This window comes from Gekko japonicus, unplaced genomic scaffold (assembly GCF_001447785.1).
Source record: "Gekko japonicus isolate JY-2015 unplaced genomic scaffold, Gekko_japonicus_V1.1 scaffold118, whole genome shotgun sequence".
Taxonomy (NCBI): Eukaryota; Metazoa; Chordata; class Lepidosauria; order Squamata; family Gekkonidae; genus Gekko; species Gekko japonicus.
This window is the reverse complement of record NW_015168656.1, coordinates 1,773,483-1,800,479: the sequence shown is the minus strand read 5'-3', so window position 1 is coordinate 1,800,479 and position 26,997 is coordinate 1,773,483. Positions and strand designations below refer to the sequence as shown.

The 26,997-nt window shown below is 41.9% G+C and overlaps 1 protein-coding gene across 1 annotated transcript in view; it reads left to right on the top strand.

The window, feature by feature from the left end:
* The window catches only part of NAV3 (neuron navigator 3), a 289,038-nt gene that overhangs the window by 121,658 nt on the left and 140,383 nt on the right, over positions 1-26,997 (top strand). The window contains 1 exon segment of the mRNA XM_015415209.1: positions 3,224-3,343. Within this exon segment, the coding sequence (XP_015270695.1) occupies positions 3,224-3,343 (120 nt within the window).

Here is a 26,997-nt window from a genome sequence, read left to right as displayed (position 1 = left end):
ACAGTTTCTGAGGATTTTAAAAATAAGAATAAATAAGCACTGAAAATTCATGCTTCATTCAGGCATGGCAAGTCTTATCTCTTTTTCCACTTTCATTCCCACTTTAATTAGTTTAAACACTTGGGGATGGAATCCAACAGTAATTAAGAATTAATATGAGACAGCCCTGCTTCATGTGTTTGAGACTCTCCACTAACGCATTTACTCGTACAAAAATTAAAATACCTTGAAGTGTGGAAGATTTTCGCCTTCATTTTATTTAGATTCTACAGAAACAGAGAATATAGTTCAAACTTCATTATCTGCAGAATGCATTCCAAATTGTGAATTTATTTTAAAAGCTCAAATTTCACTTTAAAAAAATCCCACCGTGGTCAAATTTATGTGATGGTTTTTACAACAGGTCCTTCCAAACAGAAGGCGATCTGGGGGCTAGGTTGAATGAATGTCATTTGGTCCATTTTGACTAATACATTTTTGTTTCCTTCCTCCAAAAAGTTCAGGTACATGGCCCCTCCATTAACCAAAACTATCTGACTGGGTTGTTTTGAGGAAACCTGTGAGGTAGTTTCTCTTAAAAGAGAATACCTGGTCCAGTCCAAGGTCACACTTTGAACTTCATGGCACAGTCAGATCTTTCTGGATCTCCCAGATCCTACTCCAACACTTTAACTTCTACACTACACTTTAAAATGCTGTATTTGTTGTGTAGTTTTGCTGTGTCAGATATGCAGTTCTGTATTCTTTCAGTAACCCACTGTGAATTTTTGTGAACCTTGTTTATGTAGATACACACATGATATACATTTTGCTAACGTATTGTGCATTTTGATTCCTATTACAATTTGTACTGTCTTTTTACCACTATAATAATAGACATATATCCATACCTGAATTCAACATGTATCCCCCCCCCCCAAAAAAAAAAGTGCATACAGTTCTGTTTCACAACATAGACAAATCAGAACAGAATATTCCTGGGAGAATTCTCATCATGCAGGAGTTCAGAGCCATCTTTGACCAAGGCAAAAATATCACACACAAGATTGAATTTATGACTAGAAACAATAATTCATAAAACAGTTGTAAGAGCTGGCCTTGACAAGAATAAACACCTTAACAAGTTGGTGCAACAGTTCATGTCAAACTTAATCTGGACTGGGACTATAATGTTTTATTTCTGAACATAGATTTGGGGATGGGAAGTGTTTGATGAAGAAGAAAATACTGTATAGCCTCACTATGGATTATTCCTAATTCTTTTTAAAATTAGAGTACAAGTATGCTCCCACTCTAGAAATGGAAAGACAAGAGCAAAAAGAAGTCTCACTAAACAAAAAACAAAAGGTGCTGAGGTTACCTGCTGGTGTTACCCTTTGATGATGTGAGCACTAGCTAGTAGGTAGACTTTGGTCGAATCTGCATTTGCATTTTTAAATCAGTTTCGTGCTGCCTTGACGCCGTGTTTTTCTATGCTTGTTTGAATGTTGTTTGGAGAAGATTCTTTTAAAGCAGTGCAGAGATGCAATGACAGTGGAGCCACCACGAAAGGGCAATACACATATGCAGACATGCAAAAGTATGCTAGCACTGTTGAGGTGTGAAAATGAAACCAAATGTAGACAGCTTTTTTGAAGATGGAGTCAGAAGGCTGGGACACCCGTGGGAAAGACAAATGCAGATTTGACCATAATATTCATGCAACCACAGTCCCGATGGTATACCAGATAACAATGGTAAAGGTTATGTCGTTATTACTATATTAGCTATTTGAATTGTTCAACAAGTATTATCACTTTGCTCTGTTCAATTGTAAAACATTAATAAAAACAAAGTTTTTTTTAAAAAAAATTGAGCCCTACACCAGTTGCAAAGAAGCAAGGAAATACTTGGACCCAGGGCTATTTTTGGGCAGGAACGCACAGGAACGGAGTTCCAGCTGGCTTCAGATTTGGCCATGCCCACTACAGCCAAAACCTCTGCGTGTATGACTACAGAGGGAAGGGGCACCCGGGCAAGCCAAGGGAAGGCAGTTTAAACTGCCTTCCCTTCCCACCAAGGGCCAGCTTGCCTGTGCTCCCTGCAGCCGCGGGGCACCCAGGCAAGCCGAGGGAAGGCATGGGGTGTGTGGCCTAATAGGCTGAGCTGCGCTGTCATGGGTGTGGCCTAATATGCTAATGAGTTTCTGATGTTGGGTGTGGCCTATTATGCTAATGAGTTCCTGCTTGGCTAATTCTACCAAAAAAGCCCTGCTTGGACCTCTTTCCAACTACACAGTCCATGTGCAATAAAACAGAAATATGCACTTTGTAGCCTGCTGGTGTGCTAAAGTTACACATAAATAAGCCAAACACATATGATCAAAGGGCACATGGTGAACATGGTCAATACATGAGTAAAGGTTTACCCATGGCTTACATTATCCATTAATCAGGTCTTAATTAGGCCAGGAGATGGGAGTGTCAGTCAGTGTGGTTGGTGCCCAACTGCGTATCCTAACTGCATAAATGGGAGAACTGGGGAAGAGATCCAGAAATCCACTAGCAGGATATCAGTATAGCTAGCACTGTTCTTTCCTTCTACTTTGATCTGTTTCTGGCAAGAGTAAGGACATGAGCGGGCATTTCTGGAAAGATATTGTTTTTGTATTTTCCTTCAACATTCATTTGCTTAAGTTGGACTCTCACAACACTGTACCACCTTAGTTTTCAGTTGAAAGTTGTTTATTGAAATTCACCTTCCTCTGAAAATCTCACTATTGTGTGAGAGTATAACAAGATATTGAATTAGACTGCTCTTTCTAAAAAGAAATCCGTATGCCACTGAAAAAAAGATATGCAGAGTAGATACATCTCCAGTCTGCTGATTCCTTGTAGAATCTTTTTCCATAGGGCTCGAAGTGACAGAATCTGTAGTGCTAATGAACAGCTGTTTTTTCTTTTGTTTTTTTCCTGTGAAGGCCTACAGTGGTGTTGATCCAGATGTTCTTGATATTTTTACTGTGTTCTCTTGCTACAACAAATCTTAACCAATTGCTTTCCTGAGTCAATGAGGTTCCACTGGAATAAGTTTGCATAATTCTGCTTTAGAATTTAAGCTCGCCAGCACAAGAGCTTTCTGTTGCTTTCTTTAGATCAGCAACACTGTACATTGATGGTACTGTATAAATAATTAGCACCAGATGGTAGCATTTTCTTCTGATACGCTGTACTTTTATTTTCAGTTACATGACAGATGGAGGGCTCAACCTGTATACGAGAAGCTTGAATCGAATACCAGACATAGCTGCCTCCCGAGACGTCATTCAAAGAGGGGTTCATGATGTCACTGTGGATGCAGACAGGTAATGCTGTTTGTTTCTACTTAAATGTAAAAAAACCAAACCCCAAACATAAATATCTTTGGAGTCCTGGTGAATTGCCGAAACTAGGGCTTAACATTTTCATACAAAGAGGACATCTGTGGATAGAGGATTTAAAAAATGAGAATCCAAGTAAGAACTTCGAATGTACAGCATCCAGTTATTCCTGAAAGGTACTGTATTGATCACAAGCTATACAAAGACATAATTTCTTGTATAAACCTCCATATGTCTAGAAACTATGTACTCGTAGGTGGAGAAATATAATTACACTTAGGGGCAAGTTGGCTCTTCAAGGTACTGACCCCTTAAGTTACCACTGGGCCAATGCCCTGCGTGGTTCAGATCTGGCCAGTGGGGATGATGGCACTCAGTTCAGCGGGCTCCCTGGTTATAGTGACCACTGAGAGATTATTAATTTTCACACTTTATAACTCTAAGATCATACTGATCATTTAGAAGATAGATTTGAGTAGCAGAAAGGGAATTTGCAAACTCAACAGTGCAACATATGACTAGTAACAGCAGAGAAATCTAAAACAGTTTATGTGAACTGTGACATTTTTAAAGATTACAGGGTTTTTCTCCTCTTGTTTTAAAATTATCACCCTTGACATTAAAAGCACTGACATTTTGTGGAGTACAAGTCCTTGGAATATGTCTCTGCACTTGGTAAATGTTACCTGTCTGCACAGACTTCATTGTTGTCCATCTGTGTCTCAGTACTTTGAGAATGCCTTCCCTCTTCCTAGTAGTCCTTGGTGGTTAGGAAGAGTACTGTAGTCTACTTATATAAATAATAGCTGCTTGCATTAACGTTTTCATGCTCTTTGATGGATGCGAGGCCAATGGATGTATTTTACTAAGGAACCATGGGACGGATCAGCAATACTAAGTTAATAATACTAAAATTAATGATGTAATAAATAAATGTGTGCAGCAAATTTTTCATGTAGCTTGTTTAGAGGAGCTGGAGATGCTTGTGATTTAAAAAAAAAAGAAATTAAGTCCGCCCATCAACAGTTTGAGGGAAAAGGAAGCAGGAGGCCCTGAATGCAATCATCCACTTTCTCTCTTGAACAGCCAACAGTGAGGATTTTAAATTGGGCTCAGTGCATGAACTTTCACACAGCTAGTGCTCCAGCTTAGTTGGTGAATTGCTTGCAGACTTAAAGCTGAGATTATTTGTGATGGTTCCTTTTTTTAATATTTATTTTTTAATTATTTTTCACAAATTTTACATCTTATCTTTTGATCATACATTACATAGTAGTTTTTTCCCCTCCCCCCTCCCCCCTATGCTATTCCGGTGTTTTAGTCCTATATTCACAGGCACAAAGTCCGAATCTTGCTCTGAATGTCTTTTCTTCCTTCTGTAGGTATCCATTCCAGATAGGTCTTCCACTTCATCGTGATTCCCGTAGTCTTATCTTCCCATGTGGCCTTTCGTTCCAACTTTTCGATTATGTCGGACTGTATGAGATCAAACAAATAATTATGCCAGATTTCTACTGTCTATTTATTTTTGTTCTTCCAGCCTAGAGCTATTACTGCTTTACTTGCTAGTATCATGGCTTTAAACAAAGCTTGGTTCTCTTTGCTTATTGCTGGGTTTCCTACTATACCCATTAGCATTAAATTAAAGATGATGGGCAATGATACTTTACATGTCTTTTTTATAATCTGTAATATCTTTGTCCAGAAAACTCTGACCTCTGGGCATTCCCACCACGTATGGGAATACCATCCCTTTGATTGTCTGCAATGCCAGCATCTAGGACTCATCCCTGGGAACATGTTTGCCATTTGTGTTGGTGTTTTATACCATTTAGTAAGAAATTTATGCTCCATTACATTAAATTTAATTACTTTAATTTCCTCAGTTCCTTTCATTATTTTACTTGCCATGCTTTCTGTTATCTGACCTTCTCATCCTATAATAACCTTTAGCTTTTAGCCATTCCCACCATTCGTTTCCTGTTATTTCCCTATTTATAGATTTTAATGGTGCCCAACTTGAAGTTTTTCTTAGCGATAGCTCTTGCCACTTACTCCACGCTTCCAAGGCTGCATATCTGGGGCCTTTGGTTAGTTTGAGGTCTGTTTTTGTGACTTTACAAAGAGGCCCCCAGCAGCCAATGTAATTATTGATCTCATTCTCAAATCTAACCCATTTTTGCTCTTCACCTTCACCTATCTCTAATAGGGACTTTATTTGGAAGGCTTCATAATAGCTGTTTAGCTCCGGGACTTCCCATCCTAGCTCCACTTTGGGACCATATATCAACCTCTTTTGGGTTCTGCACTTCTTGCTACCAAATACCCATTCTCTAATCACTCTGTTCCAATGTTCTAACTTTTTACTGTGTGCTTCTAGTGGTATCGACTGAAATAAATGTATTAATTTGTGATGGTTCTTACACCTGATTTACCCTGTTCTTGGCTTTGTTTTTTGGTATTCCCCATATTTGTGGGCAATGAACATCTAAATAACACTCTAGGCTTCAGTGTACATACCACTATAGCAAAAAACAAGAAACCCTCAGAAAAACATTATTAAAGACTCTACAGCTTTAAAGCAGCCTAGCTATAAAGTTGTCTTTTATTGGTATTGCTTTCTTTACCAGTTTTAAACTGTCATAATTTTTAACATCTGCTAGTTTTAACATCTTCCCCACAATTGCTTGCATTATTCTCAAATCATCTTACACTTTTATTATCCCATAATAAATCTTGACTCCATTTTGCATCTGTTTCTGCTTCATCAGAAAAATAATTCCAGAGAAGATTACTCTTAATAATTCATACTTGAAGGATTCACTCCTGGTTTAAATAAACATGATTGTAAAACAATGCTGAATAAAAATATTCCTATGTCTTTGTTTATATGTTTGTGAGTGTTTATGAGTGAGTGCATGTGCATGCATGTCTTTTTGGACTTTGTTTATCTAGTCAGCAAAATCAGGACAAATGATCTCAGGTTACAAAAAGTTGAAGTTTAGATAAAAGTATTTTTTTACTAGAAACTAGTTGATTCTTTGCAGCAATATGTTTTGTATAGCAACTGGAGTGTCTCTTAGATTCATGCAAATTTCTGTTCTTTCTGTCTCTTTTAAGAATTTTTTCTACTGTCTTGGCTTGTGGAAAAGAATGAAATTTTTATTGTTATCACTGCTTTAGTGATTCTCAGGCTGTGAGACAGGAATATTCGCTGTGCTGACATCTGGAAGGATGTAACAATTCAGTCTGGGAGCTGATCTTTAGGTGGACAGTCGTAGCTCTCGAGGGCAAATTGGGAAAGCCAGAAAGCAAGCTGAGTATCCTCTACAACTTTAGTAGCTCTGCAGTGGTCACTTGGTTTGGGCCCAGCTGACATCAGCCTAGGAATAGGCAAATTTTGAGGCAAATTTTTGGCTATTGTCATCACTCCAGTCTGGGTCCAAGACAATTTGCCTCCTCTAGGCTGTGAGCACCACTGGGGATAAGATCAGTTCAACTTGCCCTTGGCGTCTTATCAGTCTTCCAGGGAAATGACCTACTGGGAACTTTCCCAAAAGCTGAAGGACAGTCTGCCCCAGGTTGTTTGGATGCTTTTTGACAGAGGAGAGCAAATGATCATCATTGGGTTGCTGAGGATGACTGGCCCCAACAAATTGTTCTAGTAATATTTATCTCTGTGTGATTTTAAGAGATTTTTGGAGACATCCTGTTCTGGTCCTAAATTTACACTTACATTTAACATCTCAATGTTTAAAGTAAGTAAAAGTGCTAGCAGTAACCAAGTATTTGCTCAAAAACAAAATCTTAAAACAAAAAATCAATAAGATGCTCATTCCCCCAGGCTCTTTAGGGTGACCAATAGGGGCCGTTGCTTTTAGAGCTGCCAAGTGGGGGCGGGTGGCGGGTAAACCCCCGCTTCGGAGGCCCAATTCCTGCAGCCGCGGAATCGGGCCCCGGGGGAACTCCGCCCCCCCCCCCCGAAGCACAGCGTGGCTGCGTCACCAGAGGTGACGCAACCACGTCAATCACATTGGGGGCATGGCCCCAATCGCCGGAGGGAAAACTCTATGGTTTTCCCTCCGATGATCAGGGCCACGCCTTCAACGTGATCGACATTGCGCGTCACTTTTGGTGATGTGCTGGCGGCGCGCGCTTCGCGCGCACACGTCAACAGATAGCTCCCGGAGCCCGGTGAGGCTCCCCTACCGGTAAGAAAAATTGACTTGGCAACCCTAGTTGCTTTGAGCCTCACACATGGAGGAGGGGACATCAGCATTAATAAATGAATGTCATCAACACTGCAGGCAAGGATATAGAATACAAATTTCTTTTTGGTGATCTGATGCCTGAAATTCCACCAAGAAAACTAGGGAAAATATACATTTTGTGCAGTAATGTGGATTTAGTTAATCACAAGTGGGGGATTCATGAGACCATCTGGGGGAATGTCATCCACCCAGCTGATCTGCCTCACTGAAATATCTCCAACTTCTCCCTCCCTCCCTCCCTTCCCCTTGCAAGTCTTGTAACTTTTATTGCTTTCATTTCCCTTTCTTCTTGCCTACCTGCTTCAATACCACATCTGCTGCTTTACTTCCAGTCTTTCCTTTCCCCCTTGCAGCTCCTCACACTGTCCTGTTCCCTTCTGTCACTCCCTCCCACCTGTATCCCTCCATCTGCCTCTTTTGCTTCAGTCCTTCCTTTCCCACTTCTCTGTGTTTTCCCTACTTTCTTGTCTCCCTCCAGCCTTATTTTTCTCCATTTTTTTGTCCTTCTTCCTTCCATCCCAGCCCAATTTTCCTTCTTGTCTTTCTTGCCTGCCTACTTCTCCTTATCCCAACTCACCTCCAGTGTCAAAGTGAAGCTGCAGCAGTCATTTTGCAGTGAAATCTCACAAGATCATAGCATCTTAAAATTTTATATTTCCTTCCTTCCTTCCTTCCTTCCTTCCTTCCTTCCTTCCTTCCACAACATCATATCCTTTTATTCTTTCTTCCTTCCTTCCTTCCTTCCTTCCTTCCTTCCTTCCTTCCTTCCTTCCTTCCGTGTGTAAAACATTTATTTTGCTTGTATTTGCTGATTAGATGTATTGTAGAGGTATTGTACTTTACAAGTCAACCCAATAGATTTTTTTCACTTTGTTTTTTAAGACATAAAATTTCAACATCTCTGTCTTAAATTCTGATGCAAATATGGATGGTTTTTGAAAAGATCATAATCATATCTGAGAAAAAAATGAGTGACAGAGGGTGCAGTAAAGAAGTGGACCTTGAATAAACATTCAGGACAGGAGAATCTTGGCCTCCCTTCTTAGTGGCATATATCATCTCACTAATGCCTTTATTGGAATAGGACAACAGGACAGTAAAAGAAGGTGTGTAGCGAAAACCAGCTCAAATTATAAAGAAGATAAGAACTAGTGTGGGTTAATAGCTCAATTATCTAGCAATGTAAGGAAGACTTTGTCTTGATACCCAGTGAAATGTAAATGAAAAAAGAGAACAAAGTGGAGGGCATTCAGCTAAATGCATTAGGTGCTGCCTTTCCATAAAGACATATGAAGCATATTCATATTTGCATGTTCCAAAGAAAGAAACCATTTTCTGCAGCTTTCTCCATCTTCTGTATGTACATTTCAAGAAGTGTGTATCTTTTTTATAACCACTGAACAAATAATTATTTATTTAAATCATTTATTTCCTTTTATTGTTGTTGTTGTTGAAACTCAAGTTGGATTACAACATTATACTGTTAGCCAAATTGCCTTAATTTATTAATAAATGTGGGGAATTATGAGTATTAAATGGCAATAGGCATTAAATATAGGATCAGAACTAGGGATGTGCATTCCTATGTGCATAGTTCCTCCGAACTGAATGCAACCCCGAAAATGGCCCATTCGGGCCCCTTTTGGGCTGCTGCGGGCCGATTCAGATTCTCTGATCTGAAATGGGTTGCCGCCGAATTGCCGCCGAAATTCGGCGGCAATTTGGCCTCATTATATCCTATGGGCCATTGAAGTCAAACCCCAAAAGACCAACAGAAACAACATTTATACAGGCCCTTACCTGTGTAAATTGATAGTGCAACCAGAGGTCCAGGGATGTAGCGGGTCAGACCAGGGTAGAGTTGGGTAGAGTTGACTCTCTCTTCCCCCTCCCAGGCAAGGAAGGTGGTGTGCAAAGCAACACCACCAACCGTGCAGGCTGCACATGCATGCAGCAATTGGCTGAAACTGTCCTCCTCCCTCCCATTGGTCTTTTGGGGTTTCTGTGTGGCACTGTGGCATGCTTGCACTGCCACAGTGCCACTTGTTCTGGAGTGTGTCACTTGTTCTCATGGCAAACAAACACCTCCCAAGACAGTTCACTTTCCCTGCGATTATCTGGGAGAGTCTGACTGCTGGGTGCTGCCTTCTTGCCTGCCTTAAGTGCTGCTGGCTGGGTTTCCCCATTGGAAACAATGGAGGTAATGGGGGTAACCTGTATGGGTGCCCATAGAATTGAGCCCACTGGTCCAATTTCTTTGTGACATGGGGGTTTATGTGGGGAGAGGCTCTTGAAGCGACCCTGAAAATTTGGAGCCTCTCCCTCAACCCCCCCCCCCGAGCCACTAACAGCACCGTGGGAAAAAAGTAACTTTATTTCCCACCATAGAGAACAATGGAGGGGATGGGGACAACCTGTTTGGGGGCTTGTAGATTTGGACCTCCTGGTCCAATGATCTTGAATCTTGGTGGATGTCTCGGGGAGAGGCTCCAGCAGCTACCCTGTGAGGTTGGAGCCTCTCCCTCAAACCCCCTCCCCTCCAGCTCCCAGAATATACCCTATGTTTTCGCCATTGACTTCAATGGCCCATAGGATATAATGGGGTTGAAATTGACATTCGGCTGGCCGAAAGACTCCCCAATCCGCTCGTACTGACGAAACTGACATGCGGGAGTCTTACTGCCTGCTAAAATTGATTCGGCCTGATTCGGCCGAATCCGAATCAGACGAATTTTTTTTTTTGCACACCCCTAATCAGAACCTGGGTATATGGGAGTTTGATTTCCCAGTCCCCAGGAATAGATGCTGAGGCTAGATTATTAAAGCAGTGATTTCTTTACTGATGGATTCTCACACATACAGACATAAAATCAAGCACACACACACACAATACAGGATTAAGAATTCAAAGAGGAAAGTACAAAGACATTTGCATTAGCAGGGAGTATCATTGGTGGGGTGATACTTTATCTGTCCGGCGATGTGAGTTGACTCTGAAATGAAAAGGGGATAAAATGAGGGAAGGGGTCGTGAGTTGACCAGCAACACACATGGAGAGGTCCCAAACTGCACAATGAATGGAACCAGCAAGATAGGGTGGGGTTAGGAAAGGTGACCTGAGGCAGTTGTCTGTTGTCATATGGTCCCCAGGAAATATTAACTAAAAACTTAAACTTTTGAATAGGGCAGAAAAGGGATTAATGGTTGGGCAATTGCAAGTAATGGCTTGTCTAGGAGTGACCCCTCTTAGGAATGGGAAAGACAAAGGAGGAAATGAAGAGAACTATTCAGGTTGTAGGACCGGTGCTTTGGATTAAGGATCGGATGCTTGACAGCTGTGTTATCTTAATGGGTGGCAGGAAGACTTCATGTCTTGCTGCTGTCATCATTGGGCACATCCTTTTGTTTTAGTCTAGAGAGGAATGTGTGCTTCTTTTGGTAATGTTAATACGTGAGGTTAGGGGGAAATGCCTGCATGATGGAGAAGGGAGCTATTCATGGCATCTGTGCAAGAACTTTTTGTCCTATCTGTAGAACGTGGCGTCCCTCTGTGATCTGCTGCTGTTTCTGCATGTATGGAGGTCAGGGCTGCTGGTCTGAATTCTGCTGCTGGAGATGGAGAAGCAAGAGGCTTCTTGTAGTCCAGGAGTCCATGTCTGGTTTGGGGTGCTGCTTAGGCCCAAAGCTTCCCTTGGCCAAAGCACATTCCTTCAGTCTAGTTTAAGGGCACTGTTTTTGGGCTACAGCATTGTCCATTGCCCTAACACACTTTCTTCACAGTTCAGCAAGGCAGTCATATTTAAGAGTCTGTATTAATGCCATTTAAAGTGGCTGCTTGGCAACAATACAAAACTGCATGTATTTTCTGAAAGGACATCTGTAAATGGAAAGTTATTGTATACAAAGGTGTTTTAACAGAAAGAGCGTTTGATTTCATAAAGTAACAAGTGGCCACAAGTTTTTGACTCAATGAAACCTCATCAGCAGAGACACTTCCCAGTTTGCTACTGATAATTTTCCTTTGGCTCTCATCTTTGCAGACCTGCTGCTACAAAATGTGTTAATGACAGAAGCATTCTGTTCGCATCCTTGATTTCTAGTTCACTTCCATGTTTGTTTTTCAATGGTTATAAATTATTTGCTTGGAGGCTAGGTTTTAATTTCCTTTTAATTTCGATTATCCTCTTTGAAGGGAGATTTAGGAGACTCAGTTTTGTTTGTGGCCCATTTATTTCAGAAAGTATTGAGATGTGTGCAGCAGGCTGCCTTAGAGATGCATCTTGCTGGAGAATACCTGCAGCATAAGCATTTTTTCTTGGTCTTTCATTACTATGGGAGGAAAGCAGATCCATAGTTTGCTTTAATTAGACATTAATATCGTTGAAAGATTTTGACCCTGCGCTAAATTACTTCAGGTTAAATTGTAGACAGGTTTTACGTGAATCTGCTTTCTGTGACCTATATTTGATTTAAGAGTCAGGAAATGTACAATTCTCCTTAGGCTGACTAAGTTTGATTGATAGCTAGGGGATTTGGATGTGCACAGCAACAGTAAGTAGAGCTGTGGTTGCTGCACTAGGAGGGTAATTTGGTTTAGTCACCTATTCCGTGTAATCCTGAAGTTAAAATAATATGCTTCCCAAAGTTTTAGAGTCTTTGATATATTGTAGATGGCTACACATGGTTTGCTAGCCTGTGTATCCTTCTGAACACAATATCTGCATCATAGGAAGCTTCTTTTCCACAGTGCTGAGAAATCTTTGTGATTAAAAATTATTAATTAAAAAAACCCCTAAGACGGGAACAAACAACAACACCACAACCCACATACTTAACCTTATTCTTGCTGCCTTTCTCTATCCTTTATATAGTAGCTGGCAACCAGCTGTTCATGTATCTTACTTACTCATGATGCTTTCAAGTTGCTGTGAAGCTGGCACCAAACAGGCTGCACAAGTATATATATCAGCTGTGGTTAAGAGAGAGGCCAAATTTTAAAGAAAATCTCTCTCATTAATTTTGTTAGTATGATTCAGACCCTGGCATGTGTTTGGAGATATTTGTGCACAAAGAAATAGAATGTGCTGCTTTGATGCAGTTTTAGGATGTGCACCTATGTTCTTCCCCATCATAGTTGTCTATAGAGAGCCAGTTTGGTGTAGTGGTTAAGTGTGCGGACTCTAATCTGGGAGAACCAGGTTTGATTCCCCACTCCTCCACTTGCACCTGCTGATGTGACCTTGGGTCAGTCACGAGCTCTGGCACAGCTGTTCCTGAAAGAGCAGTTTGTGTCAGAGTTCTCTTAGCTCCACCCACCTCACAGGGTGTCTGTTGTGGGGAGGGGAAGGGAAAGGAGTTTGTAAGCCACTCTGGTGAAGGGCGGGGTATAAATCCAATCTCTTCTTCTTCTTCTTCTTCTATTGCCGTGCCAGGTGTATACCAGCAAAATTTACTGAGGATCAGCAGTGGCAGTTCCCCCTGAGCCTTTCAGTTAAAAAGATACTGCTATCTGGGCAGGTCTTGCATACATAGAGCAGAGGTCATGTTTGAGTGGAAAATATGCTTTACTTGCAGAAAGTCTCCTGTTGAGAGGTTCCAGTAGTGCAAGAACCTGTATCCAAGATGCTGGATGGTCACTGCCAGTCTAGACAGTACTGATCCATGATCTAATGCCATTTGAAATAACATATAGGTTACTCCTATTCAGAATGTATGGAATGCAAGAATCTTCGGAAACATGCTAGGGGGGCATCATGCGCTGAGCAAGGAACAGCAGCCATCTTTAATTAACTTGCTAAAAACTGCATAAAGTTGTGAAATGTCGTGACAGTTTACCAGAAATGTAGCTTTGACCATAACTGTAGAAGCTCAGAGATTCATTACTATTAGTCAGTCTGATGACAACTTTTTGGTGTGTGTAGACCTGGAAGAAATATTTTTTAAAAAGTAAACCTGCATAGAATCATAGAATCACATAGTTGGAAGGGGCCATACATGCTCTAGTTCAGCCCTCTGCTCAATGCAGGACCACCCTAGAGCATCCCTGACAAGTGTTTTTTCAGCCATTGCTTAAAGACTGCCAGTTGGGAGCTCATCACCTTGATAGGCCGCTGATTCCACTGTTGAACAACTCTTATTGTAAAAACTTTTTTTCCTAATATCCAGCTGCTATCTTCCTGTCCTTAATTTAAACCCATTATTGTGAGTCCTATCCTCTGCTGCCAACAGGAACAACTCCCTGCCCTCCTCTAAGTGACAGCCATTGATTTCAAGAGAGCAATCATGTCCCCCCCCCAGTCTCCTCCAAACTAAAAATTTGCAGGTCTCTCAGCCTTTCTTCACAGGGCTTGGTCTCCAGGCCCCCGATCATCCTCATTGCTCTAAATATAGGAATTGCAACTAAATATAGGAGTGATCAAACCTCTCATATGCCCAAGTAAGAAAAGGAGGAGTCCTGTGTCACATTAAAGCAGAGGTGTCAAACTCATTTGTTATGAGGACTGGATCTGACATAAATGTCACTTTGTCAGACTGGGCCATGTGTGCCATAAAATGTAATGCTGGGTACTAGATATAAGTACTTTATAAAGGACAGCATCTGGTAAACTCTGAGTTGGTGTGTCCTCACCACTAGGCCCTATGGGCTTGAGGGTGGGTGTGGTGGAAAACCTGCATGGGTGGACTGGAGAGCCAGCAGTGCACTGCTGGGCAGACACCTGGTGCTGCTGGGGGGCCCAACCTCTTCCCCAGCTCACTCGTGCCACCAGTGCTGTGAACCCAGACCCCAGGAGGGAAATGCAAAGCAGCTGGGTGTTGCGAACTCTTCCTGCCTCTGAGTCACTGTGGAAGAAGATGAAGAAGATGAGTTGAACTAACTCCCCTGCCTGTGGAAGCAGGGGTGTTGGTGGCCCAGGCACGAAGCTGTGTGCACAGGAGGACTGAGGCTGAGCAAAGCCTGATAAGCCAGAGACGTGATCACTGGCAAGTCATGCCATTCCCATGTGGCAGCAGCTGCCTCAGGCTGAGGGCCACCAGATTGTCCAATGGGAGGTGGGAATATGGCAGCATTATCTGTGCCTCAGCAAAGGAATGTCTGTGCCCCCCATGTGCAAAGGCCGATCCCTGCAGCCATCTGGGACAGCATTCCTGGAGCTGCAGGCAAAATGGAGGGGCATGTGAACTCACCTTGGAACCCTGAGCCAGTGTGAAGGCCCTTGACTTACCAGTGAGGCTGCCACTGAAATGAAGGGGTCAGCCCTGTAGCCAGAAATTTTTAGCTGGTGGGGCAGCCTTTCTCTTTCCTTCCTCAGCCCCCTGCAGTGGCGGGGATACTGGGGAAGGAAAGGGAAGCCACCCTGCCACTTCTGGTCAGGTTCACTCCCTGCTTCTGCTCAGTTTAACTTCCTGATAAACAGCTGCCTTCTCTCTCCCTCTTTCCTTCTCTCTCTCCTTCCCTAGCCCCCTGCAGTGACGGGGAGGCTGGGGAAGGAAGGTGGGGAGTGAAACTGACCAGAGGTAGCAGGGCAGCTTCCCTTTTCTTCCCCAGACTCCCCGCTGCTGAAGGGAGAGGTGCACCAGGGGTGGGGGAGTCTGGGAGGGTCTGGCATCCTTCCAGGGTGGGGCAGGTCTTGTACATGGTGGGGCTTCATCCCCAAATGCCCCACCATGGTTACAGGCCTGGAAGGGGTTCTGCTTGAATGCTGCAGATGTTCTGCAGCCTCCACCTGCTCGCCCCCTGAGCGGCTTTCTGTTCCCTTCCTCACACCAGTTGCTCATGGGCCAGATAAGAGCCCTGGATGGGCTGGTTCGGACCTGTGGCCCATATGTCTGACACTCCTGCCTTAAAGACTAACATCATTTATTCCAGCATGAGCTTTCATGAGTCGGAGCTCACTTCTTCAGAAGAAATGTTGTCAGGCTTTAAGGTGCCACTGGACTTCCATTCTATTTTTGTACAATAGACTAACAGTTATCCTCTCAAATAGGAAAGATGATTTAATTTTGGCATCATGGTACAAATCCTTGATCACTTCACTAGACTAAAGCACCAGTCACTGGTGAAAGCATAACTCATTCTTTATGGCTGCAAACAAAAGGCTGTTTTCTGTTATCCTCTGCCTTTGAAGAGCTTACTTTCTTGCATATATGTCATTTTCTGTTTCATAAATCTAAATTATGTCACTCCTTTTGATCCACGGAGCAGAAGACAATCTTGCCTCTTGAATTGGTTCTCATAACCAAAGCTATTGAATCTTACCCTCTTGTTTTAGATCCCCCAAGCCAAGTTTCTCTTGTTTGATATACCAGGAAAGCACCATTTGTATCCTTTTGAAGACACAGGTTTAATTACATATGAATCTAATTGCTAAAACTTGACACATTCTATTATTTCTTTGCCATATATAAATAAAAACCTTAACATGATTGTTTATGCCAGATCAAAAGCGCAAAATTAATAGTGGATTTTACAAAAGCATTTTAGTAAATACTGGTTAACATTTAAATGGATGTTAAATGGATGAACTTCATGCATAAAAAAATGTTTTTGTAGAAGAAAACATGGAATAAGCTGCTTTAGTTGAAATTTCATAAGCAAAGCTATTCTGTAGGCACAATTATGCAGTACATCTATCTCCAAGTTGGCACACATTATAGCATTGATGGTATCTCCAAGAGTTTGTAGGCACATAATACTGCAACCTTGCTGAAGCTAAGAAGACCTGGATGTTATTAGTGTGTGGTTGGAAGATCACCCAGGAACTTTATACATTTTACCTTGAATTCCATAACAGGGGAAAGATAATGTAAATAAAATTAAAACCAAATGTACCTGGATAGAAGGCAAAGACTAGATGGCCTTTGGTCCCCTTAAATCAAGGTGTCAAACATATGGCCCATGGGCCCAATCCAGCCCCTACAAGCCTCCAATCTGGCCCAAGAGCAACTGGCTGTGTGCTGCTTCTTGCTTCTGGTTTCTAACATTGCAGCTCCTTTAGGCCAGTCTCTCCTATATCCTGCTTCAGAGGAGACAAAAAGAACCCTCCCTCGATTGGCTGAGGGCTCCTCCCCCTTCCTCCTCTGGGGAGGGAGGGAGAGGGAAAGGGCCAGAGGGGGTGATGACATCTCATGGGATTTTTAAGAAGACCAGCAAAGTTTTATTCCAAGTATAAGTTTTTGTGTGCAAGCACACTTTTTTTTCTTCAGAGACTGAGAGGGAGGGAATGAGCCAGAGAGAGCACACCAGATAGATAGAGAGAGATAGATAGAGATGGGAGAGAGAGAGAGAGACCAAAAACTTTTTATTCCTGATCTGAGAGAGAGAGAGACTTCTGTGTGACCAAAAATGTTTTATTTCAGGTGTGTGAGAGAGAGTCCTGTGTTTAAGACAAAAAATGTTTTATTCCAGGTATAAACTTTTGTGGGCAAGCGTACTTCTTCAGAGAGAGAGGGAGGGATGGAGGGAAAGACCCAGAGAGAGCATGCCGGGGGGGGGGAGAGGGAGTCCCGTGGCACTTGGAGAGATCCCCCTTTCCATTTCTAACAGATTGGGGGGGGGGACCTAACAGCACAGCTTGCATTCCTTATTAGTGAAAGGGAGCAAGAGTATAATAGCACCTTAATGACTAACAAAATTTGTGGCAGGGCATGAGCTTTCATGAATCACTGCACACTTCTTCAGATACAGCTAGAATGTGAGTCCATCTGTCCTTATATCTTGGAGAGTGAAGTGATTTCAGATGCCAAAAGACTATAGCAGGCATTGGTAATGAGAAAAGAAACCTAGGTCTCAATTCAGTCCAGGAGTTTGCATTAGCTAGAGCTTCATGATCAGTTGCAATTCAGCAGTCTCTCTTTCTAATCTCCCTTTGAAATGCCTTTGTAAGAGAACTGCTACTCTTGGGTCAGCAACTGAATGCCCTGGAAGGTTAAAATGTTCCCCCACTAGTTTTTGAATGTTGTGGTTTCTAATAGTAGTAGAAAGAGTCCAGTAGCACCTTTAAAGACTAACAAAATTGTGGTAGGGTATGTGTTTTTGTGAGTCACTGCTCACTTCTGCAGACTTATTTCCATTTATTCTTTGCATCCTCCTGGAGAACTGAATCCTCCTGTACCAAACTGAGACCTAGGTTTCCTGTCTCATTACCAATGTTAATATCTCCACCCATCTCTGTATATCACACCAGTGCTGATATCTCCACCCGTCTGCATATCACACCTAATCCAATCATGCCTGCTATGGAAATAAGTCTGCAGAAGTGAGCAGTGACTCACAAAAACACATACCCTACCACGATTTGACATCTGAAATAATCTTTATAAAGTTTATATCTCTGATAACTTGTGCTACATTTTATGGCACACATGACCCGGCCTGACAAAGTGTCAGATCCAGCCCTCGTAACAAATGAGTTCGACACCTCTGCCTTAAATCCTGCTCGTTCTACGTAACATGATGTATGTATTATGGCCTAAGAAGTTAAAGTGTATGTGTGTGTTTTGTCACATTGGAACAGTTATACCTAGAAATATATATCAGGCTTAAGCCCGAATATAAAATGGTTGGCTCCACTACAGCTTGCTGAGTAGGTAAATTCATTAAAGCAAAAATTGCTTTATTGGATTTTAAAGGCATGTGTAGCTTTGGAAATAATGTGCTGCCTTGGGAAGAATAATAATTGATGGAACAGGCATTTGCTGTTCCTCATGGTGCTTTATCTAGAAATATGCCTGAACAACCTTTGAACTCTTTGCTAAATATACTCATTTGTGTAAGGTATATATTATTAGCTTACAAAGAATATAAAATGTCTGTTCAATTGGAAGACATCAGGGATGAGTGGAAATGGAAAAAATTACAATGATGAAAGACTTTTAGGTCACTTTAGGGCTTATTGACTAATTGTTAGCTTGATTTGGTTTAAATGCCATGAGAAGAAATCTGCTCTTATCAGCCTGTATGGAGGAACATTTAGATGTAGCATTCACTGCCTGTGAATGGCTTGCAGTGTTCAAATGCCAGGCACAGGAGAGAAACTAACCATCTCCATGACACAATTCTTTGCTGCTTCAAGCACGGGAATCTAGCATTTACAGTACTTGCTGATTGGAGAGAAAGATGACAGCCATGGGTGAACCAGAGGCTCCAGTGTTTTACTTACTGCAGACTTTCCTGGGAAATGCAATATTGGCTTGTGCAGTGTGAGCTGCTTTATGACACTTCCTTGGGACAGTTCCCAGAGAGGTCTTGGCTGATGTATCCCTGTTACACACTGTTGAAGAACAATTTAGAGACAGACAAAGAGGACAGACATAGAAAATCTATGCTTATGCTTTTAACGTCCTATGGATCTTTAAGTTCTGTACACTATATTCTTTGGACAAACAGCAGATATAAGGGAGTCAGCGGGATGCAACCAAGTCCTGAAGGATTTCCTTGGAAGAATTTTTTTAAAAAACAGATAACATTATCTTTCTCTATGCCTAAGATTTAAGGATCCAAGTAAACCAATATTTTTGGCTGGGAAAAGCAGGACCTTTTCAATGTTTTTTTGTCAACTGACATAAGGTACAATTTATCCCCTACCACCACCACCACCACCACATTAATTCCTAAATAGTACAATGTAAGTTCATGTAAATTAAGCACATCACTAGTATGGCCATATTATAGATATGAAAGATAGTGGTTGCTCAGGATGATCTTGTGAGTTCACAGGGGGTGCTAGATTTATATCAGGGTCTTCCTAAAGCACACACTTTCATTGCACTGGACCAGCTTTCTAGATCACCAGGATCCCACAGTTTTAAGCAACAGCTAAATATATATTCAAAAGTACAATATTTGATTCAAATTTAGTTTGAACCAAATTGACTTTGAACCAAGCAAGCCAAGGACTATGAAGAACCATGCAAGATGATTTATCCAAAGTAGTAAAGCTTGAAGGAAGTCAGCAGGAGAGGATACAAACAGTATGATGCAGGTGATGTTTAGAAACAATCGCCTTTTAAAAAGGCCTTTGAATCATGGACATGGCATTGGCTGTTGAAGGGTTCTTAGAAAATACCTAATAACTTGCTCTTACTAGGTGTGGAGGATGAATAAAAAGATTAGCACACATATCCCACCTCCATCCAAAAGATCTACAGGCAGACATTGGCAGATAAAGGTTTCTGAACCTTAGCAGTTCCCCCAGGTTATCCCTCTAATTGTTTGGTGTCTTCTGGGCTGGTTTTTGGAGCTCAGGAAGAAGGAGATAAGACCTGTGCCTAGAATGCCAGGAAGGGAGGTGGTGGTGACAGTATGATCATCTATATCTACAATGGACCACTCATGCCAAAATATGGTGATCGTCTATAAGTGTGGTATATGATCCATACTATATATATGTATATGAAATAAGCAGATAAACAAAGTTAAGTGGAAGGAGGAAGAATGTGAAGCAAAATGCAAACATTTGTTAGAGCAGCATGTTACCCAGTATAAGAACTCCCTTTCAACAAAAGGTACACACAGAGAATTTTAAGAACCTGAGAAACTGTTCAGATATTGATTTTGAAAGCAGAACTCCAAATTGCCCTGTCATTAAAACACACACACACACAAAACAAGCAGCACATGTTTCATCTATTATGAAATCTCAACCCCTGTTTGTAGTTACAGCAGTCACTGCAGGAAATGATGTAGTGCTATCAAGTGCAGTATCTCACAGCAATGGATTGCTTTCGGCAATTTTTTTGAAAGGGAATCTGTGACAGACTGCACTTTTATAATCTTAGAAGTGCTGTACAAACAGGTAAAGAACAGTGAAGGGTTAATTCTTCACAGAAACAGAGAGCCTTGACTGACAGGCTGTTCCAAACAATCTGATTGGTTATCATCAGCTGAGCAGAGAGAGACTTTAGAGCTGAATGTTGAGGAGAAGAATTCATTTGGAATTCAGCCTTGACTGAGAGCAGTTTAACACAGACAGGAGAAATGGGGAAAGTTGGCAAGGACAAGTGGGTAGTTAGATGGAAACTCCTATTCAGGCCAAGGAAAGGGGATAGATCTTTTAGCGAGAGAATAATTTCCTTACCCACTCAGACAGAGTTAGCTGTGAAGATGTCTGGTGTGGTTAGAAACTGCCTTTAGAAGCCTTAGGAGTCAGTTAAAAACTCAAGACGAGTACTGGTGTTTCAAGAGAAGGGGGTTGGGTACTGGAAAAAGTGTACCAGCCTTCTGGAAACCAAAATAGTTAGAGTATACTCAAAGAAAGTATATTGAAATGTTTGGGGAAAACACTGGAACAAAAGCCTCTCAACATAAAGATTTAAGTCACTGTGAAAACCTTAAGAAACTTCAGGCTAATAAGAACTAAAGTCTGTGCATGTACTGATTTTACCCCAAAATAATCTATATTGAGTTACCTCAGAAATTTTACCACTGCTTTCACCTGACCTTTTCTCTCTGTGTTAAATAAAATATTTTGTTGATGTGGAATATAAAAACTTCTCAAGTGCCACTTAAGTTGTATAAGTTAAAAGGGGCTCCCATTCCTTCCCTCAGGTTCCTGGGCTGAGCAAATAGTCAAAATATCATACTGTGACAGGGTGGGACAGTCAGAGTCAGTGTTTTATCTAAGCTGAGTTAGTGTGAGCTAGCTCACAATTTTTTAGCCTCCGGCTTGCACATTTTTGTCCTAGCTCAGGAAGGATGGCTACAGAGCAAACTAATTTATGCAGTACCCAAAGTGCTCACTCACAACTTTAATGCCAGTAGCTCACAAAGTAGAATTTTTGCTCACAAGACTCCACAGCTTAGAGGGAACATTGGTCAGAGTTCTTCAGGAAAGAAGAAAAGAGACAACTAGGGTGGCTCTGTTACCAAAGGGATAGAAAAACACAGGGAAAATTATGCTTCTGAGGGACAGAAAAGGACGGGGGCATCATAGCATCATTTTAGGAAAACTGCAGTTTGCTTGCAAGAAAACCACTTAAAGAGAATTCAAGACTTCTTAATGGCTGAGAATGTCTCCCCTCCCTTTCTTTTAAAGGCAGTATTATTCCTGCATTGCACAAAAATCCTGGGCTTTGTATATAGCAAGTGATTTGAATCCTTTTTGGTGGCAAAAGAATCTCTGAATTGATGCTGGCTTCATAATGCTTATGAATGAAAACAGCTATTTCCTTTTTGTGTGTTGAACATCTTCTTTGTTTGTAACTAAAGAGTCACTTTGAAATTAATGAGAAATCAATTCTATCAGGAAAGGACTTTTCTTGGAAAGAAAGCACTGGGATTAATGTGAAATCATAAGATAAATGTATTCACACTTGTGAAATATACTCTTAAAAAAGAAAACACTTGTGTGATTGTGTGATATACTTGGGGCAAAGTAAAAAGAATATGTTGTGTCCATTGTTGAATCCCTTTTTCTGTTAGCTGTGGAAAAGCAATCACTTTTACTGCTTTGTATCATGCTCCACCGTTTGCTTCTTGGAAACTTTCTGTTAACAGCTACCACACTGGGACTGTTTGATAAATGCATGTGTCAGCAAGATGGCACAGTCTTCATTTGGGGATTGTTGCACTTCATTTCTTCCATCAAAAGCCAATCACTTTGTATATGTTTCAACATGAAAATAATTAGCTTAACCATGCCAATGGGATAGCTTTCCAAACTTGCTGTCTCTTAGTAGGCTCTGAGATGTTCATGTAGAGATAATTGCAGGTGGCCATTGCTATATGTAGGGTGCTTTGGATCATCTCAGGGCTGTATCACTGTACAGGGGTTGTATCACCATGTATTAGAAATAGCATTCAATCCATAGTTACTGACAAGCAAATGATCCACTTTGGATCAATGCTAATTTAATGAAAACCCATTTAACTCAATGGGACCTCAGAAGTCTATTTTTGTCCTATAAAAACTGTCTGCATTGCATTATATTATTTGTTAATGCCGTATTTTTATTAACTAACTTATCCTAGCTAATTTTTTCATTGGTACTGTATCTTTATTAAATTCCTTCATTATTTGATTATTATATTTAACCACCCTTATCTTCTGTTTGCATGAGTTGATTAGCTCTGTGTTATTAATTGGCTGCTGTTCTGTTGAAAATACCAACATTTTAGTCTCTGATCTTTGAACAATTTCTTATAACGTCATTTTGAAGTTTTCTCATTTGCTTATAAAAACAAACATTTTAGTCGACATCCACTGTGGGAATCCCTCAGATTTGTCCTATATGATAAACAACAGAATGTATGTAATTTAGTCATTACAATTCTCTGAGCTTAATCTAAAACTTATTTTTCTGCTATATTCTGTTTGACATTCTTTGCCCCATATTTTCAGCCACAAAAGCATTTCTATTTCAATAAAAATCAAATATCTTGACCCATAAATGAACTTAAATTTTATAAATTGTTGAACGTGACATGGCTAAGTCTACATCCTATGCTAAATATATTTCTTAGGTATAGGAATGTGTGAGGCTTTCCACTTTACATCATGGATATCCATGAAATGACCAAGGACTGTTCCAGATGTTGGCAGTTATGTCTCAGTCTTCTGTTCCAATTTCTAGACTTGGCACAGGCAAGGAGATAACACAAGGCAGGGATGCTTCAGAAAACAGCATCTATTGGGGGGGGGGAAGCTAGTTGCCCTAATTGTGCAAATATTTGTTCAAATGCATCTGTATCCAACATCCACTCTCACGTGCACTTTCGGCCTCTCCCCCCCTTCAACTAGCTAGTGTTCATGCATCCTGTAATTTTGTTCCCAATGCAAATGCAATGAAATAAAATTGGATAAGGAAGCTTGAGATCGTTTCACAACAATTTCAGTGTCAGAAACAGAAACTTCTGTTATTAAATAAAGATTCTTTGGCTGTCAGGTATAGGAGCTTTTGTTGTGATCACCTATCAGGTAGAAAAGGAGGTGGACCTTAAGAAAGGACACAGTAGAAAGAGATAGGAAGCAGAGAGGCAATTAAGGGCAATAAAAAGAACAGGAAAACCATTGGAAGATCAGTATAGTAGTCCATATGTCAGTCCCTTGGAATTAGGGTTGCCATCCTCCAGATGGTAGCTGGAGATCTCCCATTATCCTTATTCTATTTTCAAGAGTGTTTTTTTTCTGTGCGGATACTTATTTCCACCAACAGGGGGCTCACTCTCCCCCAACAGCTTTTCCTACATAGTCAGTAGATTTCCTGGGTTTGTAGAAAAATCCAAAAACTAAAAGAATCCCTTCAGGTACGGCTGAATTCCCCCCAAAACATTTTGAAATGGCCTCTGCAGGGATCTGCTTCAGGCATCAATGGTGAGAGATTAGAATGTTTTGGGGGGCCCCTTCTAACTGACTTGTTAGTGAAACGGTGGGGGAAGGGCCCTTTCCAGGCCTATTTTGGCCTTTCAGGGAGGGAGGGAGGGAGGGAGGGAGGGAGCCTTGGGGCCAGGCCTCACAAGAGTTGCCAGTGCCAGGCTAGGGGATTTCTAGACATTTTGTGGTGGACTCTAAGGAGGGCTGGGGTTGGAAAGGGAGAGGCCTCATCTAGGTATAATGCCACAGAGTCCACCCTCCAAAGCGGCCATTTTCTGCAGGGAGACAGACCTCTGCTGTCTAGAGTCCAGTTGTAATTCTGGGGGGTCTCCAAGTCCCATTTGGAGGTTGGCAACTCTAGGCCTGACAGTAGTGTAGGGTTGCCAGGTCCCCCCTGATTTGCATGACTCACCTGCCCTCGGCTGCTTGCTACCGTTCATCAGCAGCCACCCTATGAAAGCCAGGGAGGTGCAGCAGTTAGAGCTTCAAAGTAGGGTCTGCAAGACTCAGGTTCAGATCCCCATCTTGCAGTAGCTGCTGACTGTGTGATTTTGGACCAGTCATATATTTCAGCCTAACCAACCTCACAGGGTTGTTGTGCAGATAGAAGGAGGAGGGAATAATGAAAGCTGCTTTGGTCCCCACTGTGGAGAAAGACTGTAATTTTCTTAGGTAGAGGCTGGGGGGTGGAGATAGAAAGCAGAAGACAGAGAGGCAGATAAAGGTAGGTTGGCTGTTGGGTGGGAAGGAAATAGGGTTGTCAACTCCAGGTTGGTAAATTCCTGGACATTTGAGGGGTGGAGCCTGGAGAGGGTGGGATTTGAGGAGGGGAGGAACTTTGGACTGGTGTAATATCATAGACTCCACCCTCCAGCCATTTCCTCCACGAGAACCACCATTGCCAGCCTCCAGGTGAGGACTGGAGATCACCGAGAATTACAACTGTTGTCCAGGCGACAGAGATCAGTTCCCCGGGATAAAATGGCTGTTTTGGAGGGTTGAGTCTATGGCATCATACCCTGCTGAGGCTGCTTGCCACCCCAAGCCTCACTGTCTCAAGGCTCCACCCCCAAATCTCCAGGAATTTCCCAACCTGGAGCTGGCAGCCCTAAGGTGAATTGATCCCCTACAGGGAGGGTGGGATAAAAATCTAAATAATAAATAAATAAATAAATAAATAAATAAATAAATCTCTGTAGCTGGGAGATCCATTGTGATTCCTAGACCGCTGCCACTGCTGCTGTGGGGGGAGAAGAAACAGGTGGATGGCTAGGAGCACTGCTACCACTGCTGCTGCTGCTTGGGGGTGTGGAGGAGGAAGCAGGCAGGAGGCTGGGAGAGTGATAGGGGCAGAAAGAAAGAATGATGGGGTGGGGGCAGAAAGAGAGAGAAAGAGTGATGAAGTGGGGAGGCAGAAAAACAAAGAGAAAGATGACAGGTCAGAAAGAGAGAGGAAGTCACATGCATGGAGGAGAAATAGAGAGTAAGAAAAGGGGGGTAGAGGGGAGAAATAGTGTGAGAGAGGTAGGGGTGAGGAGAGGAAGCAAAGGTGTGGCGAATGAGGTAACCATCCCACAAGTTTCTTGCAGGTCTCCACTTGTTACAACTAATCTCCAGGCAACAGAGATCAGTTCACCTGGAGAAAAGGACCACTTTGGGAAGTGGACTCCATGACTCCCCTCCCCAAACCCCAGTCTCCTCAGGCTCCTTGCCCAAAATCTCCGTGTATTTCCCAACACGGAGCTGGCAGTCCTAATTGGAGCACAACAGCTGTGGAGGTGAGCAAGCATAGCCTGATTCCCTCAATGGATTTACGCATGCTCATAAATTCAAAAAAGTAGTTTTTTCCCTTTATTAATGTATATGGGGAAAAGTTGAAATGCAGTGATTACGGATTATGGATGATTATCCTCTTGCTGTATCTTAAGTCGTAGGTAAGGACTGGCTTGAAAATTCAGGCACAATAGGTTGGATCCAGCTAGCTTTTTAATTCAGTCTCACACTTGCCAGCATGGTGTAGTGGTTAAAGTGTCAGACTGGGATCTGGGATACCCAGGTTCAAATCCCCCCTCGGCCATGGAAGCTTTCTGGGTGACCTTGGGCCAGTCACATGCTCTCAGTCTAACCTACCTCACAGGGTTGTTTTGAGGATCAAATGGAGGAGAGGAGAATAATGTAAGTTGCTTTGGATCCCCATTGGGGAAAAAGCTGGGGTATCATTGTGTATGTAAAGTGCTGCCAAATTGCAGCCGACTTATGGCAACCCCAGCAAGGGACTTCCAAGGCAAGTGAGAAGCAGAGGTTGTTTGCCATAGCCTTCCTCTGTAGAGTCTTCCTTGTTGGTGTCCCTTCCAAGTACTGACCCTGTTTAGCTTCTGAGATCTATACCACACTGCTGGTTGTCAGGCTATGCCAGGCAACCCTACTTCAGAGTGCACAGTACACTGTGGCATTTGCTGCCAGAACTGAAGGGCTTAGATGCTGCATTTTTTGTCAGGTGTTGTCTGGCAAAGGTGTTGTCTGGCAAAGATCCAGACTTGGGGACATGAAGAATGACTAATTTCTTTTTATGAAAGGCCTGTTCCAACTATAAAAAACTTTTCTACACACAGAAACACAAACATACACACACAGACATAGTGGTCTTTCTAATAGCCCATCAATCAATTCTAAAAAGTATTGTTTATAATTGAGCAGTAGCAATTGTAAGAACCTCATTGCGCTCTACTTTTCTATCTGTACATAATGGTAAGGAGTTGAACTACAAGAAGCCATGAGACATGGCTTGCATTTAAAAATACTCAATCAAAATCTGTGAAACATTTCACAGCAAATGTCATTTGTAATAGCATTAGAGTTTCAAATAGTTTATGTTTATCCAGAAAGCAATCTCAAATCTATTTTGGTAAAGAAAAATTACCTTAATCTCTGTTCGCCAATCATGTCCTAGGGTGAATACCTGTTTGTAGAGAGGAGACATCTTTAGAGAAGTAGCTGAAAAAACTGGAGAGTGTAAAGTGCTGTAGTCACTCAAGAATATGCTGAGGGTCTTCTCAGG